This window comes from Aythya marila, assembly GCF_965140915.1.
Source record: "Aythya marila genome assembly, chromosome: 6".
Classification (NCBI taxonomy): Eukaryota; Metazoa; Chordata; class Aves; order Anseriformes; family Anatidae; genus Aythya; species Aythya marila.
In genome coordinates this window covers 13,130,510-13,149,699 of record NC_139047.1, presented here as the reverse complement: position 1 = coordinate 13,149,699, position 19,190 = coordinate 13,130,510, and the positions used below count along the sequence as shown (strand labels likewise).

At 39.3% G+C, this 19,190-nt stretch overlaps 1 protein-coding gene across 3 annotated transcripts in view; it reads left to right on the top strand.

Annotated features, from left to right (window-relative positions):
• PARD3B (par-3 family cell polarity regulator beta) overlaps positions 1–19,190 on the top strand; it is a 401,316-nt gene that overhangs the window by 294,194 nt on the left and 87,932 nt on the right. For all 3 annotated transcript variants that reach the window (XM_082763760.1, XM_082763759.1, XM_082763758.1), the window contains one exon: positions 10,197–10,307. In XM_082763760.1, coding sequence (XP_082619886.1) covers positions 10,197–10,307 — 111 coding nt within the window. The remainder of the gene's footprint in view (positions 1–10,196; positions 10,308–19,190) is intronic.

Genomic DNA, 19,190 nt, shown 5'->3' with positions numbered 1-19,190 from the left:
TATCAGTTTTGTCAATATGCCACATAAAATGTTTTAAAGCTGGGATTTCTGAGAAAATAGCTGAGGGAATTTTGGCAGACCGTACTGGTTCTTCCTGAACTCAAAGATAGTGGTGAATTTGTTTCATGTGGACAGCTGTTTGTCTGAAAGCTTCCTTTAGTACACTATGAAAGTGATTCACCCCCCTAATACATCACTAGAAGTCTCTGCTACCATCCAAGACACTTAAAGGAATCACATTTACAGTTCTAATTGATGGCCACTGTTTTGACAGGCAAACAGATTTCTCCTCCCAGTGGCTTCATGGAGTTGGCCTCCAGCAGACCTTACCATTAGCAAAATTCTACAGAAAAGTGTATACAAGCTAATAATAAATCTGTAGGGAAGGATTTTAACCACAAACTACTATGTCTAATTAGTGATGTACAATAGCCAAGGCCAGGGAAGGAAAGTATTATTTATCAGAAGGACTGATTTTGACAGTTTAAAAATGCAAAAGCATCTATTATTTATTATGCTGAAACACATCTTTCAAAATACAGTATATGTAACTCCACTCTTCTTTAATTTTGGCATTGTTTTGAAAGTTACTGCTTTCCAAAAAAAAAAAAGGCAACTGTCATTGAGGCTGTAGGGATGGAATTTGTGATGCTTAAACCTTAAGAGTGCACTGTGTAATCGAAGAACAAGGCTTGTAGAGTTTTCTGGTTGCCTTTACTGCCTCCCTTTCCAATTCAATATCCGTACCTCTCCCTTGGACAAGCCTTCCTTCGAAAGAGGCTGAGTCTTTTCACTGTATACTCTCCTTTAGTTCAGAGTTTCTTGAGCACTGTGAGCAGTGCAGAGCTCAAATATAGACTAATGCATCCTGCTGGGAAGGAATTGAGACTGTTTTTGGTAGCTCAGCTACTGTAGTGAACTCTGCATGTCTCTACTGCATATTGCTGCGCTGCGTCTTGGAGGCAAGAGTGCTGTTTCCCAAGACACATTCCTTTCCTTTTCTGCCTCCAGCAAAAATCTCCAGGAAGGGGTATTTCCGTAACAGTGCAGCAGGAGAGCATATGAAAGGAGTATGGAGCAAGGGGTGGGGGGAGAAGGAGTGTGTTGGGAAAGGAAAAGGAAATGAATGAGGAGAAAACTGAAAGGAGATAGGGGGAAATAGAAAAAGGAAAAAGCATCTTACACTGGTAGGAAAACAAGGCAGGTGGATATGTAGCATTACTGTAACTACAGCTCGGAGGAGATTAGCAGAGAAAGATAATAGGATTTCTTAATCTGGGCAAGCTGTTTTTGCCCTTTGTGCCTCAGTTTCTTAGATTTGTAGAATGGGTGTGGTGATACATGCTCAGCATGAATGATGATTAGAGTGTGACTACATTTCCATAGAGAAAGGGACTTCTGTGAAGGTTTAGGTGTTGTCTCAAGCACAACACAGGGGACTCCTCTGTTACTGCTGTTTTTCAAGAGTCAGGCTTTCCTGGAGATCTTGTTGGAACCTGCAATGAGCAGTTTCTCTTCATGAAAGTCAGATAAGCCCCAACAAATCCCCGCTGTGGCACATAAGGAGAGGAAAGCACACGGTGTGGTCGAGGAGGTGAGTACTGCTGTTGTGAGATAATTAGCGAGTCTGACACTTCCAAGTATCATGACTCTGAGTGCAAATGTAGCAGGTTTTCAGTTTTGTTTTGCAAATGTCATGTATTTAATTTGCCTCACAAGTTTTGTATCTGCAGTTCTGAGAATGTCACGGGTCCAAGTGTTTTCTATAGCCAAAAGGGCTGAGCAAACAATTTTCTGGTGTGAATGGAGATTCTCATATAATGTCTCAGCAGCTGAAAATGATAAGAAAAGCACCAAGTACCATGAGAATCACGATGCAAGAAAAATGGAAAAATCCTTCCCCTTACAAATATGCATATGCTATACATGCATGTGTAGTTGATACATCAGTGAGTTCTGGGGCTGTATTGCTGGTAATAGGGGAAGAGGCACAGAACAGATGAGGAGGTAGCATGAAAGAGAACAGAAGGAGAAAAAAAAGCCTCTTTCCCTCACTTCAGTTGGTCTTTTCCCTGTCTCATTTACCTGTTAAGGCTGAAGGTGCTGGTGTGACACCGAGGGATGCTGTCTCTCTCTGGACCCTGCAGAATTTCCAAACTCAATCTGAGAAATCCACCGAGTCAGCAAGTAGTCCCAGAGGGGCAGCTGGCAGCGCCTGCAGACTGCACAGGGAGTCTCTGTCTCCTACTTTTTGTCTTATTGACTGAACCTCAGAGGAATAGGTTCAGTCAGAAACTGCATTTATCTTTCTCCTGCATGACAGAGGATAACAAATTCCTGGAAAAAATAATAGCTGTCCTAACTGCCTGCTTCTCGTCTCTTTTCTTCAGTGTGGGGATGAGAAAATGGGAATTAAGAAAGCAGAGTCAGGGGAGAAGACCTTAGTACTCTGTCCTTTTCTTTTTCTCACCATGGCCAAGACATGGGTGTGATTTTCTGTTTCCCCTAGTGTTGGCATTTGCTAACTTCATGTAGAATAGGGTCGGGTATGTTTCTGTGCACTGTTTCTGTGCACTGGGAGAGAATTAGTATTCACTTCAGAAGAAATTACTTTCCTGTAGGGTAGAACAGAGAGGGGAGAAATGGATAATGTTATATGAAAGCAGGGAAAAATAAGAATATATGGGAATAGTTTCTTGGGTGGAGGGTAATTACGCTGCCTGGTGGATAAGCTGGTAGGGCTTGATGGATTGGACAGACTATAAATCAACTTTCCCTTCTTCTGGCCAAGCTGTAAATCATAGCTGTGTTATATTACTGTAGGTGTTTATTTCTCTGTGGAAGTGATGTAGGATGCAGAGTTCTTGTACTAGCGACCACAAATCAGCAACATGGTCGTCAGATGACTTAAGCATCATTTCTTGGACACAGGTGGAAAGCTGTCATTCACTGTAACAAGTTTCCCAGTCAGATAATAATAACAGTGACCCCTCTTAATAAACACTATCTCCAAAACTCATACTACCTCTGCATGTTTTCTAGAAATAAGTTTCTTGAAATATTAATGATGATTCCTCAGGCTGCCTTCTGTTGTCTATTCTTGCATAGTTGCCAGGGAGAGTTGCTCCAGTCCATGGGTTCTGTAGATGGGACTTGTGGTTTTGTAGCAACCACCTGTGACTCGGGTAGCCCAAGTCTTAGGGTACCATCATGTTCCTCGGTTTTTGTCTCTGGTCACGTCATATCCTGCAGAAGTTACATTGGGTCTATGGTAGGGCTGGATAGAGCTACCCCACTGGTAAGGATTTCCTAATACCTAGTTACCAGAAAGAGTTGCAGTACTTCAGCGTGGTCTGGCATCTATATAAATCAGGGGCAAGTTCGACATTTAAACGGTAAGGATGTGGGGCATAAAGGCTTAGCGAAGATGATGGTTAAAAAGATTTCAAGATTTCAGGGTATTTATTTAGATTGCCTGATTTCGTTCTGTGGTTTGTATGCAGAAGAGGAACCTCTTGCATTTCATCCGGCAAACAATCTCCAATCATTTATCTGATACTGAAACACAGATAATATTTGAGACAATGATACTGGCAGTGAAGATTTTCTTTTGTTGCAGTCCATATGGTTGATGCTTTCAGACTAAGCTTTACTGTGTAAGTTAGGGCTTTTGTTTTGACATTTCATTTCCAAGTTTCTTCATTTCATCAAAGATTAGATGTTATTTACCTGTGAGGAGTTACAGCAAGCAGTTCTTCAGGTTTGGTGCTGGGAATTCTTTCATTAGCCCTTAAGTCTGTGAACAATGCAATGATCCAGGCATTAATACAGATGTGATTAACTGTCTTTTTTCAGCTTTGTTTGCTTTGTTCTACTGATACCTACAAGTTACATAATAAGTAGTACGGAAGGCTATGCATTAAAGGCAGTTCCCCGTTGTAGCAGACTTCTTGGCAAATTCATTTTCATTTTAGCACGACTTTGGTGGGAAAAAAATTGCACTGTTGATTTATTTTGAATGACCTCCTGGAAGGCTTACTAAGTATGCCATGTGGAAAGCTCCATGAAATGCTGAGGGTTAATATACTCTGCTCTTAATTTCAAATTCCAGATAAATACGGTTTCAGCTTTGATCCTATCTGTACTAATTCTTTGTCACTGTACTAATTAATTCAGCATGCTGGAGAAAAGATGCTAATTTGGGCATCAAAGAAATAAACGGGTTGGGGGGAGGTTGTGTTTAATGAGAGTTGTTAGAAAGATAAGTTTTACTCCCATTAGACTGGATCTGGAAGCTCAGTCTAGCTCCAGTAGTTAGCTATAGCAAATTAAAAAAAAAAAAAAAAAAGTACTTAGTTTAACGTTGACATAACAAAACAGGAGCAACAAAATACTGGTGTTAATAATGTGGTTTTCTTTGTATTTGCATTATCTGTATAACCTTCTCTTTTCCGGCTGACCATAACCAGTTAAATGCCGATCACAGCATTAGAATAATGTGGATTATCTCCCAAAGTGATTTGAGGATGGCTAAACATAAGCACAGTCACTGTCATAAAGCTTAGCTAAATTTGTGAAATACAAATAATAATTATAGCGCTGGACATGTTAACAAGTTGTGCCTCTTGAGTCTTGGTTGATATAATAAAACAAAGGTTAGGTTATTTTTCTCTTCCCATACAAGCTAGTTTTGATTGTCTAAGCTTGCACATACCCGCCTTACCTGCTTTTTGGGGTGGTTCGGTGGGAGCCTGATGGAGTGACCACCTGGCTGTTGGGTGGGATGGAAGGGACTCTTTCAACACCACCACAGTGCTGAGATCCGGAGTATAAAGAGGAACAAATGGTCTGGGTGTTGTACACAGCACTGCCCAGCCCCGCAGTGGACTTGCCTGCCTGCCCCTTCCTCTCCTCCTCCCTGGAGGTGGAGGCACTGCCATCACGGTTCACCTGCCTGTGAACCACGAAGCTGTGAGCAGAAGAAGCTGATGTGGCCGTCTCCAGGTCCACCATCTACCAGGGATAGAGAATTGGATGCGGTCAGTGGTGAGTGGGGGTGGCAGTGGGGCAAGGACAAGAGATGCACACATGCCCCTGGCACAGAGCTGCCCTTCCACAAAAGTTTAACTCGTGCCATGAAAGTACGGCCATCTTCTTGGATACTGGTGAAGGTGTGAACAGTGCTGCCCAGCCCTTGCCATGTGTGCTCTGCTCTCAAATTCACAGCCTTTACCCAAACATATTCTCGTCTTTCTGTATTTCTTCAGCTGTTGCAAAGCTCTCGATCCATTAGTATAATACTCAATGGCATGCTTCTGTCCAATAAGTAAACATTTAATAACAAACCTTTTAGATATTTAGAGAGCCACAAAAAATGTAAAAGAAGTATTTCATTAATGTTCCTATTAACATAAATGTAAAATGAGCCTGGTCTGTAATCACAAACAAGTGTGACTCACTAAGGATCTTTATGGAAATATTTAATACTCTGTAAAAGTGTATGTATGAAAGTGATTAATCAAAGCACAGCGCTGCTTCTAGGGTATTTCTTCTGCTGTAAAGCTGCGTGATAAAATAACTTAAAACACACAGCAGTAGTGGCAGTTAATAAGCTTTTTATAGTCCCTGTGTGGACCTGAAAATCATACCTTATTAGTATCTTTATCTTTCTTGTTCACTCATTCATTCTTACTCACATTTAAATTTAATTTTAAGGGTTATTTCTAGTCTTTCATAAGGGAGCTGCTTTAATAATCTCAGCATTTTTCCCCATTTGCTGTGAAATGACTAGGAGCCAGAGCTTTTGTTATATGTACTTTACAAATCACTCTGTTTTTTTACAGATCATTTCTGGAGATGTCAAGGCTTTATGACATTGTTAGGCTGTGTATCTTGCTTGACTGTGTCATATGCCCTCTTGAATTATTTCCGTGCAGATGTTTGCAGTTCCATTATGTACCCTGTTGGCTGCAGTGACACCTACTGATCTAGGGCAACCAAATTAACTAAGAAATCCAAGTTGCTGAATTTAGTCAGCAAGCTGCTTGGGGTTCTACCCAGCAGATGTTTCTCCTCCTTACAAGTCTGGGACTTCACAGACCTGCCTGCTTTTTAATCCTTGAAGCAAATATCAACATGTTTGAGATCTGGAAGCTCCCAGCTCCACGCGGAAATGGTGTTGCCATGACCACAGCTTTAGGTCTTGCATATAAGACGTTTATCCCAAATATAACAGAGCAGGCCTATAGAAGGTTTGTTCTAACTTTTATCCCTTAAAATGGGGATAAAAGCCTTGAAATGAAGCATATGTGTGCTTTTATACGATAGCCAATTGAATGTTAATATGTACTGCGAGATGATGATGTACACTCGGTATTCATTTAATGCTTCTAAGGGGAAAATGTTAGTTATTTGCAGGGCATCCTTTGAAATTCAAAGAAATAGGATAATCCTTCACTAAGCTACAGTATGTTCTCAACTGTTGCATATGGACTTTTCCCGTAAGGATGTATCACTCTGATCACTTAAAGAAAATCCCTTTATACTTTTGTTTCCAGGACTGTGCTCTGAGTAGTTGGAATATTAATTTTCTCAGCTGAAAAGTATGCTAAGGTTATTAGGTTTTCTCTTCTGTAGCAGTACTACCCAGGCATTTGCAGCAGATAGTCAGAGAACAGGGACAGTTGCTCTAACAACCTGGGAAGTTACGAGTTTATTTCTTTTCAGTCATTATGATTAGAAGTGGATTCATTTGGCATAAACTGATTATAGATGTATATAGAATGAGAGGATGCAACCAATCCATTTGTTTCAGGTCTTCCTGTTACGTTTCTCCATTTGCACATAAGGTTTTCAGCGTAACAATTCTGAGAGAGATTAACTTAAAAGAGAATTTTGCTGTGTTCAGGATAGCAAACAGAACTTTTAAAAAATTTGTGCCATAAATCTTTTCATCAATGATGAAAATAATGCTTCTGTCAATAGCATATACTATGGAAGGTAGATTTTAATGTATTCCAATTATTTGTTGCCTGGAGAACTGGAAACTTTTAAGTCCTAAAACCATTTAGTTTTCATAGAATTTTAATATGGATTTAATTAATTCTATACTATACTTTTGACAATAGATTTTATCCTGCCCTTGTTCAAGAGAGTAGCGGGCCTCTCACTGATTTCAGTGAGAATAGCATCAAAACCCAGTTGGGCAGCAAACTTTTTTGTTGTTGGTTTTTGTTTCTATTTGTTTGTTGTTTATTCTTCTATAAGCATTAGAGAACCATTAAGCCTGTAATGCACAAAACCATGCAAGATTACAATGGGTGGAAGTTAATTTTATCATCGGAAGCCCATGGCAATTAGAACACATCAGTGAGCAGAAGATAAATTTTAGGACAGGGTGTATAATTTCAGGAAGACGTGATACTTCTTTTCTTTTCCTTTTTTTTTTTTTTGTGTGTGTGGCTTAATGCTTTGTGCTCTATATTGGTTTTCTTAAGTGTTAATTTTTTGTTGTTTTTATTCTTTAATGTTTGTGCAAGATTTTTTTGAGCTGAAAACATATTACAATAATAATAAAAAACAATGGATTTTTATGATATAGCAATGTGCACAAGAGGCTAAAAACCTCAACGTTTCCTAGCCTTTAGCTATATGCTGCATACTTAGTGTAACAGGTAAAAATTGTAAGTCTTCACAAATCCCATGTGAAGCTAAATATAACATGAAAAACAAATAAAACAAAGCAACAACAACAAAAATACCCCAAAACAACAGATCAAGTGTTTTCATCAAGACCAACTCACTATTCCTGATTTATAATTACACTGGAATTTGCTAATTTTTAGCTAGAGCAGCTCTACCAATGGACAGCACTATTTTTACTGAGAGTTATGATGCTTGCAGTTGTTACAATCAAAATCGTCACTATTTTATTTAAAATGTATTTTCTTCATAAGGAAGAAATAATACTAGTCTTGAAAAGAAAGCATGCTGAACATTTCTTTTTTTTCATTTCTCTTGAGTATGCAACATATTCAGCTTTAACTCCCTTCAACAGTACAATATGCCCAAGAATACTCTTTTCAGAATCAATACTTACTACAGTCAAATATGAGAATCCACAAAATCATAATTGAAAAATTGTGGGAGAAAAGTAAGCAGACTGAATACAAACAAAGTACCAGACTTGGATTACGACCAAGATGTAAGTGCTAATACAGCCTCCCTTGAGAAAACTGCCATGAGACCTTCACAGCATGTGCAAGTGTTCAAAAGCAGGGTGTTTTCAGGTGCAGCCTGCTGGTGCTCATCCCAAGGAGAGTTGTTGTTTGGCTGTCTGGTGAGGTGCTTTGTTTATCTGACATCTCTGTAGAGAGCAATATATGCAGAGTTTCACCTGGCTTTTCACATGGGTAATGAGCCTTCCTCACTTCATATGTTCTCACTCTTTCTTAACAACCTCTATCTGTCTTGTGTTTCCCAACTGCTGCTTTCACTGCTACCACCACCCTCTGATGGGTTTTATGGCTCCGCAGCCTGGTGGGACTGCTAGAACTTGGAAAGCAGCAGTGGAATCAGTGTGCTGCTCTTGACTCAGGAAAATTAGAAGCATGGAAAGTATCTGCTGTCTTTCTGAAAGCACTGATATAAGAGAGACCATCAGAAAAGAACTGAAGATGGTTTGTAGGAAATGGGGTGTGTGTGTGCATGTATGCATCTATATTGATCAGAGGATCCCTGGAAGAATGTAATACGCTAGCTGTCTTGTCACATATAAGAAAAAGGCAAGAGAAAGCTGTGCACTGGGATGTGACTCTTCCTATTCCCCAGCACAGGCAATAGTAGAGCATCTCATGGTAATGCCTGTAGTATTTGCTTTTCTTCTTGTCTGCACCATAAACTACATGTCCGTCTCTTGTGCCCATCATATATACACATATAACCAAATTCTTATTGTCTGGAAGACTTGCTGAAGAGTCTGTCAGAACTTCATTTGACCATAAGCTCATAATTATTGATTTAAATGCACTAAAAATTTGGATTGTTGACTTACAAGCCTGACAAGAAAGATTTCTGCTTTGGTCAGAGCAAAAACCTAAAGTCAATGATTTACAACTTAACTACATGTACAGTAGTTCAGCTGTTCCACTTGAGGCAGTTTGGGCTGACATGAAAAATAAAAAGGGTAAAAGAAAGATCACCAAGACAATACTGCAGACTTACAGAGAAGAGTAAGTAGTGAGAAATCATTACTTTTTTGTACGTACTGTCATTGATTTGCATGAAAGGACACTAACTTATGTGGAAGACACTGATCTTTTATTTACTTACAGAATTGAGAATTTCAAATTGGGGAAGAGGTGAGGAGGTTTTTATACTTTTTGGCCCATAATTCATAAGCATATTTGAGATACGACATACTTGACCCCAGTATTCTGTCTAGCTCCACCAAAAATGATATGTAGCTCCCTGGTTTAGTCACCTTTTACAGGCTGCATAAAACGGGCTGTTATGTTATGCAACATAACATCTCAGTGCAACATATAAAACAGTGGGACCCCAGAACTGATGGGGGTCTCTGGAGGACTTTCACTGCATAAATGTTAAAGTATAGTGCATCCCCAGGCAGAAAGGAAAACACAAGTACTTTAAAAAGAGATCTTAAAAGCAGTCTAGTTTTGTACTTTAAAATATATCAAGATTTTATTCTTTCTGAATGCATCATTATTTAAACAAAGAACAAATCTTTAAATTAAGACAAGATATGATTAAGAGATAATAGATACTGATAAGAGCAGAATTTGTGGTCCAGTTTGGGTGCTGGCACCACAGTCACTGCAGATTACTTTCAGAGAGCTGTCCTGTGGTAAGAACAACCTTCTGCTACTTTAAAATGTGCAATAATAGTTTAGTCCTGCAGTGGCTTGCGTTTTGGGTTTGGTGGGGCTTCACTGCTTTCTCTCTCGAGCAGTATGTTTCAAAAGTTCGGGAACCAAATCAGTTCATAACTAATCCTTCCTATTACACACAGCCCATTTAAAAATGTACTTCTTTTGCTATGTGGGATCTATGAGTGGTCAAGATAAAAGCTTACAGTGTTGTGATTGCCTAAAATTTCAGTGCTTTATGATAGATAAGTACTGTTTTTTCTTCTGGTAATTACTTCTTCCTGACTCCTTCCTTAATACCTTAAACAGATTTGGAAAGAAAAAGGAAGATAAAAGTGGGAAAACAGATCAGAAGGGGAATCCAAAGCATGATGTACTTAAAGAAGAGGAGCTGGAGAAAATGAAAGATGAACGTGAAAGGTAAGTAAATCATGTCCGCGTTTTTGTTCATCAGATGAAAAACCGATCCAGTACATCAGACATCTTTGGCTTCATCTGGCTGTGCCATAAGATGGTAGTTTTTGGACTTAAGTATGTTCTTTACTGCACAAGAGTTTGCTGGCTAGCCCCATGTTGCAGAAGTATCTAGTCAGCAAGTGTTGAGTAGGCAGGCACAATGGGAAGAAAAGAGGCTCAGCTAGATGCAGTCAGTCTGAAGACTTAGAGGCAGGGGTCTGCTGACATTCAGGGGGTGGGAAAGGGATGCTGGGCAAGACAAGAATCTGAGGTTCGTAGGTACCACTGGGCATGTGTCAGCAGTGAGTTGCAGAATTTCAGAAGTAAGGCTCTGAGACTGAAATACAAGGAACCACTGATGTGAGTAACACCAGTTCTCTTGTTCATAAAAATGCTCCTGTTTCATGCCCAATCTTATCATTTTCATGATTTCTGCAAACAGGGGGAGCTTGCAGTTTTCTCCTTTCACCCATTTCAGCCATTCAGGGTTTGGGGTTAGTCTGTAAGTGCTGACAAGGCTCAGCAAACTTCTTTCTCCGCTTCTCTAACCCAACTCATCCAGGTGTCCTTGCCAGTGAGGGTCTTTGCTCCCTTTGGATAGCTGCTGTCAGAAAAGTTAGAGCCCATACTTGCTGGCTTTCAAGAGGCTTCTGCAGTTGCTGCAAGACTTTTCAAGCTGTAGTATTATGGGTTGTCAGTGCACAGGGAAAGCTTTCAGAGGCTTATTTCCCTCAGTGGAAAACGCTGCTCCTGGGTGATGGGAAGGAAGCAGATACAGTTCATTTTGGGAGTTCTGGGTCTTTCCCTGTGGTACAGGCCAGCCTTTGTGGTGCTGATCAGTGCCCAGGGAAAAGATATCCTGCTTTCATTTGAGTCATGCAGTGCACAGTCAGCTGTATGAGTGGAGTGGGAGATGACGGGATGGAGAAAAAGAAATAAATCCAGGCCCTGACCACTGAAGTCTGCTGCTAATATTTATTTGACTCATTTTAAAAGCTAGTATGGTATCCAATTGCCACAGTGCTGCTTCTTGCTGCTACTGGATATGCCTAGCCAGTGTTTGAAGTATTTAGTTCATCCAAGTTAAGTAGTGTCAGGAGAAACTTTGTACCATTTGTTTTAAAATTTCTGTATCACGTCCTTGATTTTGCCAGATTGATGAGTGCCTTTATTTTAAACTGCTGACTCCCAATTTGGATACTGGCAATTTGAGAGGTATGTGTCCTTCATTTTAAAGAAGCCAGTGTCTTTTATTAGGATCCTGGCAAGCTAAGAAGCATGTATTCCATCTGTTAAAGGGCCAGTGTCATTTAGTAAAATGTTGGCAGGCTGCAAGGAATGAACCCTTCTGTCTAGAGGTCTAACATTCCAATTGGACATGAGATAATTGTTCTTAATACTTCTTTAGTGTTGTATTATTTTTTTAAAGTTACAGTCGCTGATTGACAGTAACTTGGTAAGACTGCATTAGAAACTGGCAGCTCAATGTCTTCATCATTCTGGTTTCTCTAGTAATGATTTCAGTTTTGACCTGGAAGAGTTTGTGACTGAAATGGAGAACAGCAGGTGTGTTGAGAAGTGGATGAACCAAGATGATATTTTTAACTCACTTATTTGCCTCTTCTTCTGTAATGCATGAAAATAGAAATATACCCTATTTTCTATCAGGTAATACAGCTTGTATGGCTTAAGGATTAAAATCAAAAAATAAAGAGGGGGGAGAGACGAGGAGTGAATAAAATTTCCTTGCGTTATCCCCAAAGCTATGCAACATATGCTGTAAAAGCAGTCAAGTCACTTCAGCTTTCTAAGTGAAATAAGAGCACAGCAGTATATGTTTGCACACGTAAGTACGTCTACAGGCTGACTCCTGAATCCTTCTTGAATCGTAAGATGGAAGAGGCTCCATCTTTCCTGGAGGAAAATTAAATAAGGTTCTCATATATGGGTAAGAACTGTTTGGGAGATAGAGTAAAATCAGTGGAAGGAAACATTACTTGACTTAAATATAATTCAGTCCTTTTGTTTTGTTGTTGACTGTTCAGCTAGTGATGATACTCAGTAAAACACTAGACAAGTTTTATAGCTCTGTCTCAAGATTTAGTGATTGTATAAAGTAATTGAATTCCAAGATTTTAATGCAGATATTGGCAAAGAAAACCTTGTGGCACATACACACCATAGATCTTCTGCTTCTATGACTTCACTAGCTACAGTTCTGCATACTTGGTTTCATCTTTATAAAACCAACCTTTGCTGAATTTTACTAAAGCATCAGTATGCTTTCAAATCATGTTTTCAAACGAGTTACGTTAAAACTACTAGGAATGTAATAGTAGAACAAATGGACTACAGAAATGTTGATAGAAATGCAGCTTTTGTCCCTTGATACCCATGAACAAATCCTCTATTTAACAGTTAGAACAAAATACAAATTGCTTTTCTGACATCTAACCTTTTTCAAATTAATTTAAACACATACCTAATTTTACTTTTCCAAGATGGGCTGTCTAAGTAATTTTGTTCAGACACAATCCCAATTACTACAGTTTTAAAGTCAGTTTGTTTGCTTAAACTTCAGTTTTCTTTAATGCTGACTACCTAAATATTTCAGAATCTGTCATATCAACTAATACTTAGGATTTTCAGTGGTATCTTTTTCAGAGGCTGAGCTGTCCATTTTGGACACTGGTAGAAGAGGTCAGAGTAGTTGATTTTTGGGCTGGGTGTGACAGGATTAATGATCGAGTGCATCTTAGCAGCTGTGGACCTTGCATGGTTTTGGAGGTTGGTTTTACATGCACTATATGTTTGGCAGATCTCCAAAAAAAAAAAAAAAAAAAAAAAAAAAAAGACACCAAAAAGAAAAAAGAAAAAAAGAATACCATTTCAAGGTATGTTCCAGCTGAGAAATAGTTTTCAGAAGGAAATGCATTTCCAGTTTACAGGAGCAGGTTGTCACTTGGAGTTTTGCAAAGGTGTTAGTTTTTTTGATTGGTGTTGAATAGGTACAATAATATCTCACAGAATTCCAGAGACAGGCCTGCCATAATTCTGTATTTCCTTGTACACAGCCTTTTTCCAGAAATTTTGCAAGATTTACAGACATGCAGAAATGACAGATGTTATCAGTGCATGATTATGGATTGGCTGTGCAGTACAAATTCAGTGACTCTGACAGGAAACATCAGATCTTATGTAGGTGTGCTTGCAGGAACATAAGTCCATCATGCTCAGACTAGGCTGGATTTACTGCTTGCATGGGGAAAGAATTGTACAGTGCATGTGCAACAAGTCTGACACATCCAGAATGTGTTAGATCTAGTAGGCGTGTGCAGACAGAGCATACAGCACTTACTCTGTAATGCAGATGCTTCCCAAAAGGATTGAACTTGCTGCACATTGGTCCACAGCACAGATTTGCCTGGCAACCTTTTTATGGGCCACCAAGTTAAAGATTTGAACCTTAAAAAGTGAAAAAATTGAGTATTTCTCTAGACTAGCAATTCTTATTTCCATTCCACATCTTTCAGTTCTCAGTACGACTCTCTGTACTGTACTGCCTTGTAGCTGCAGTTCTCTGAAGCAGCCCTGCATCCTGCACTAAAATGCTGACATCGTTATTATTTCTTACTGCTTGTATTCCCTAACAGTCCCAACCAAGGTGAAGGTCTCATTGTGCTCGTTGCTGTTAGGGAAGCTTGGGCCCAGCCCCAAGCACTTACAGTTGAGGTAGCAGAGACAAAATCTGTCAGGGAAAAAAAAAAAAAAAGTGTCCCATGGGTGGGAATATGATGTGCAGGCAGTGCAGCTGCTTATCCAGGTTCCTAAAAAGTCCCTGTCAGACTAGGAATTTGTTCCAGACCTTAGCCCCAGGCCTCCTTTCATTGCAAAGGCAGTGCTTCATTATATGACTGCTACTTCTGCAGGCTTCAAGTGGTTAAAGGGAATTTAGGATGTTAGGCATTCCTCATTTAGTAATGGCTTTATCTGTGTCCAATTGAATATGAAGTCAGCACTCTTCTGAATTTCACAATTTTCTCCTTCTCCCCCTACCTCCCGTAGCTTTCCTTTCTACTGCAGCAATGCAAAACCACTGAAACTTTACCAGAGAAAGTCAGAACTTCAGGGCACAGCTAGTTTAGGAGGAACGACTTAGCTTGTGATACAGTTCTCTGAGGTGGTGGTTTGTCCTTCCTGACACCAGTCAAGTGGTTCATTGGACTGAGGCCCTACTTCAAATAAGCTCAACATTTTGTTCCTGCTTCAAAGACTTTGGCTGTAATAAAACATGTGCTCCAAAGGTCTAGAATCTGCCCATAAAAGGAAAAAGCGAATGCTGTGTCTGAGGTTTATTTTGATCAAGCTGACTCAAATCTGTATTTTTAGTGCATTCTGTATAAATTACTCAGAATCTATCATTTTAACAATAAGATGTTCGCTACATTATTAAACGTTGGAAGGGATCCTGTTTTCTTTCCCTCAAAACAAGATTTCTCTTCCTCCCTTCTTCCCATCTTTTTCCCACTCATTTGGGGTTGCCTTTAAATTTTCTGAAGTTTGAAAATCTTCGTAAAACAAACTAGATAAATATATTAGGCACTTGAGTTTTACACATAATAATTTGTTTGCCTTTCAAATGCAAATAAAGTGACTGTAAATGAAAGAAAACTCTTTTTTTATTTATTTAGGATTATCGTACAGGAATATTCATGCTGAGACCGGAGTCTCTCTTCTAACAGAATAGAACATTTCCTTCACATGTATATATTCCCTTCACATAAATTTTCACAAAATATGGCACTCTGTTGAAAATGGGGTGATTTTGATAAGTAGCATATCATACGTTGGTGAATAAGGAGGCTCCCTATGTAAAAAAAAAAAAAAAAAAAAAAAAAAAGCAAACTGTACTCTGCACTTGTTCAGAGGATAACTCATTTTGTTCAATCAGTCTGTTTGTTTTTTTTTTACTACATATTAGCATTAATTGAGGATTTTTTTTAATAGTATTAAGTTGTCGAGTGGAATGTCAGAGAAGCAGAAAGAACATCTGGCCCTTGCTTTCTGAATGTCTGAACCGAATGCTTAAGTTACAGTGCATCTCAAATTTGGGTAAAATTAAATGGTTTTAGTTTTCATATTAAAGACTGAGTTGCCTTTACTTTTCAGAAACCTTCCAGAAATTGAAGGGAGCTTCTCTTGTCTTATCAGCTCTGGTGCTTGTTGCCTGTTCCCATAGTTTAAAAAATCAATACATATGTTTTTGATATTTGGCAAACTGAGATTTAATTTTGCAGCTGCAAGATCCCTGTACGAAGGGAATGCATCTTACAGAAATAAAATCATTTAGAGACCATTTCTATATGAGAGAATACTTGTGAGTGAAACTCCATTCCATTTCTGTTAGCAGTTGCTTCATTATATTTAATTACAAACAATTTCTACGTTACTGGAAATCAAAATGAAGACAAGAATAGTTACAGCCACGGCAGTGTGGTACGAAAGCCAAATTGTTCTGAGTCAAAAGTTGAAACTCACTGTTACAAAAATGAAAGTACGATTTTTAAATGTGGTACATCTCAGACTGCACTCATACACACAAAAAATGTTATCAACCCCATGTAGTTTTTGTGCTTGCGTTACAGTCTTGCAAAGTCTGAAAGTATTATTATGGCTGTTTATAGTTTATATTGATCTCTAGTAAAATGTTGGTAATTGCTCTTCTCACCATTCCACTCTGTGCTAAACCACATGTTTTTGGGACTCTGAACGTGTGCATCATTATTTATTAAGGGTTAATCCAACACTGCATATCTCTTCATTGAGTATGCCTGACTTTGCAACACAGCTAGGTCCTGTGGTTTAGACAAAATAAAATGTTGGATGTGATCCCAGTTTTAATACTCCCAATTTATTATAACCATTGAACTCTGATCAGATCACGGATTGGATTGGATCCCAGTTTTTTAAATGTTTCAATTTATTGCTGGCTTGCAACCCTGATAAGAATACATATTTGATTAAAGCTTCAGTTTTCAAAAATTCCAGTTAATTACTTTTAGATTCTTATTAGATCATAGTCGTGTAGTATGGTATGTTGAAGTTATGAAAAAGTTAGTGGATGATGTTGCATAGGTCAAGGTCATAGTTTCATTTTTTGCTGACAGTATGAAGTTATCAGATTTCTGTTTATTACTGTGGCAGCACTTGCACTGGACAGGAGGACAGATTAATCCCAACCCATTGATTCTGAATGATTCTCATTTTAGGTCTGCTGCTGCTCTGCATACCAGAACATGTAATAAAAGACTACCACTGAACACTGAGAAACTGATGCATGGTTATGAATAGCTGAGGTAGATGACTCACGTTTACCTTTCACAGGTTGTGACGTGGAATCCAGAACCAAATAGCAGTTTGTGAGCTCCTTCAGAGGGCTAATACACAGCTGGAGGGCATTTGTATGAAAATATTAGGATGTGAGTTCTACCTCACAGCCTCAAGTCCTACCTCAGCATTTCGCACTGTGGATGGCAAAATGGCATGTGGAGTTGGTCCTTCTCTTAAACTATCGCAGTACTGTTCCATGTATTGGAGATTGCTGAAAATAACCCTCTCCAGGTATCATAGCCGTGCCCTCTAAGTAAGACCCAAAGTCTCATCAAAGTGTCCTTGGTTTGCTCATCTTTGAGGCACTGGTTCCACTTTGCTCTGGAGACCACTTTTCACAAGCTGTGCTACTTGCCCACCGAACCAAGAGGTCCGAGCAGCCCAGTGGCAATGGCCTGGCTCTTGCTTGCATGGACATGCCAGTGCAGTGCTTTCTGGATGTATGGGAGCTTTATTGCTTGGTGTTTTAAAAAATTAGACTGTAAAACAGAAATACTGTTATTAGAAACTTTTAAAGACCAAATTAATACAGTGAAACTGGCCAGTGTACTAGCCAGCCTGGGTAGTAGAGTGCTTTCTAGGAGACAGACTAATCTGGCTTAGGGATTTCTTAGATGCAGTACAGACCGTAGGTCAGCTCTTGGCCTACCCCAAAATCAATAAGAGCATAAGAATGACTTGGAAGCTGCATTTCGTACCTTGCCCTTCCAATTGTGATTTATAACAATCTATCAGAAGTCCTTGGCAGGCGCTTTGAAGTAAAGCCACAGCACAGAATTCCTGTTCCTGTTTCCAGTGGAAAAAAATGAAAGTACAATTCATGGGGATGGACAGGAAGTCAGTTTGCATTTGTGATTCTCCATAGCAAGCTTAAACCAAAATAACTGAAAAGCTTGAAGTCTTCTCTGCTCGGTCAAAGCTCGGTTTTGCTCTCTAGTCCAAGACTGGTAATTAGGAAAACAACAACAAGAGCAAATGTGAAGCCCAGACTGACAGACGGAGATTGTTCCTGTTCTTGAACAGGGAGATTCTGTTCAATAGGTTCCAGGTTTGATGTCATTGAGTGTAGAATAAGGAAACGGGAAATACATCCTATCATGTGGAGCTAGGCCTGCTCCTTCCACTACAAGTATTTAATTCAAATTAAGGCACAGTATGTATGCGGTTGCAGAGGTGGTTTTGCAAAATCATGAGGTCTCACTAGGTGAGTGGGAACTGCACATGGTAGGTACCTGTGCAGAGATGTCCCAAGTATATTGCATTACTACCATATTATAAATAATTAAATCTACTTTCTTTCCTAAAGGTGGTAGGACAAAGTAATCTCTTGAGGTGCATCTGTTGCACAACTCATTGGCATGTTGAAGCCTAAAGAGGCCACATTTCTGCTTGGATTTTGATTTCTGGAAAAAAATAATGTGACATAGATTTAAAGACAGCTGGCCTAGGTGTCAGTAGAGGTGTATGACTTAATGATTTGTACAGTTGAAGCTGAACTCTCTGCCAGATCCTGTGTCATCACATCCTCCTTTTGAGTTAATTTTAGATGCTAGATTCAAGGTTCATCAGGAAGTGCTGTGATCCCAGGTCTCAGGTAATGTGTGGGCCACAAATTAGCATTGAACAAAGTTCTGGGCCACATGTGGGTGGGTGAATTCAGAACAGAAGGTAGTGGGTAGGTTCTGGGGTTTCGAAAACATGAACCTGCAGTAAAATTCACGTTATGTGACAGACATTTTATTGTAGCCCAGTAGTGCACCATGACTAGTGTTAGGCATGCAGAGTACTTACCTAATACAGACTCTGCTGTCCTTCCTCAGGTATGATGTGCAGAATACCTGACCTAGATATTTTTTTACTGAAAAGAACAAATCATAGCAGCCTGGGAATCCCTTTAAATCAGCGTAGAGAGCTAGGCCCACAACTTACTTATGGTCTGCAAAGTCCCTGCAGATACAAGGTCTTCTTACAGGAGGAGACTGAAGTTCCTAAAGGCATCAGAACATTTCAGTTGAAAGACACTAAAGAAGGAATTTTGACAAACCTGGAATGATTCCACTATTTAATCCACATTGCTACAAAACAAGGAACATCCTGTTGACAAGAGGCTGAGCAACCTGGTAGTGTAGTCAGCCTTGCTTTTTCAGCAGGAGATGGAACAGGGTGACCTTTAGAGGGTTCCTTCTACCCTATTTTATTTTTTTTAATGAAATTGGCACTTCAGAAAACAACACAGGATAGTTACAAGCAGAGAAAATTGCATAATGTAGTAAAATACGGAATTTAATGTGATAATTTGCTTTTAGTAATCTGCTGCATTTCACCAAATGTAGAACTAATGTGGAAAAAAAGAGAGCTGCTGAAACTTTCTTAGATTTAGCAGCAAAAGTGAAGTCGTGCTCTCATTGAAGTTCATGAGCAGGAACTCACTGACCTCATTAGAACCAAAATTTTTCT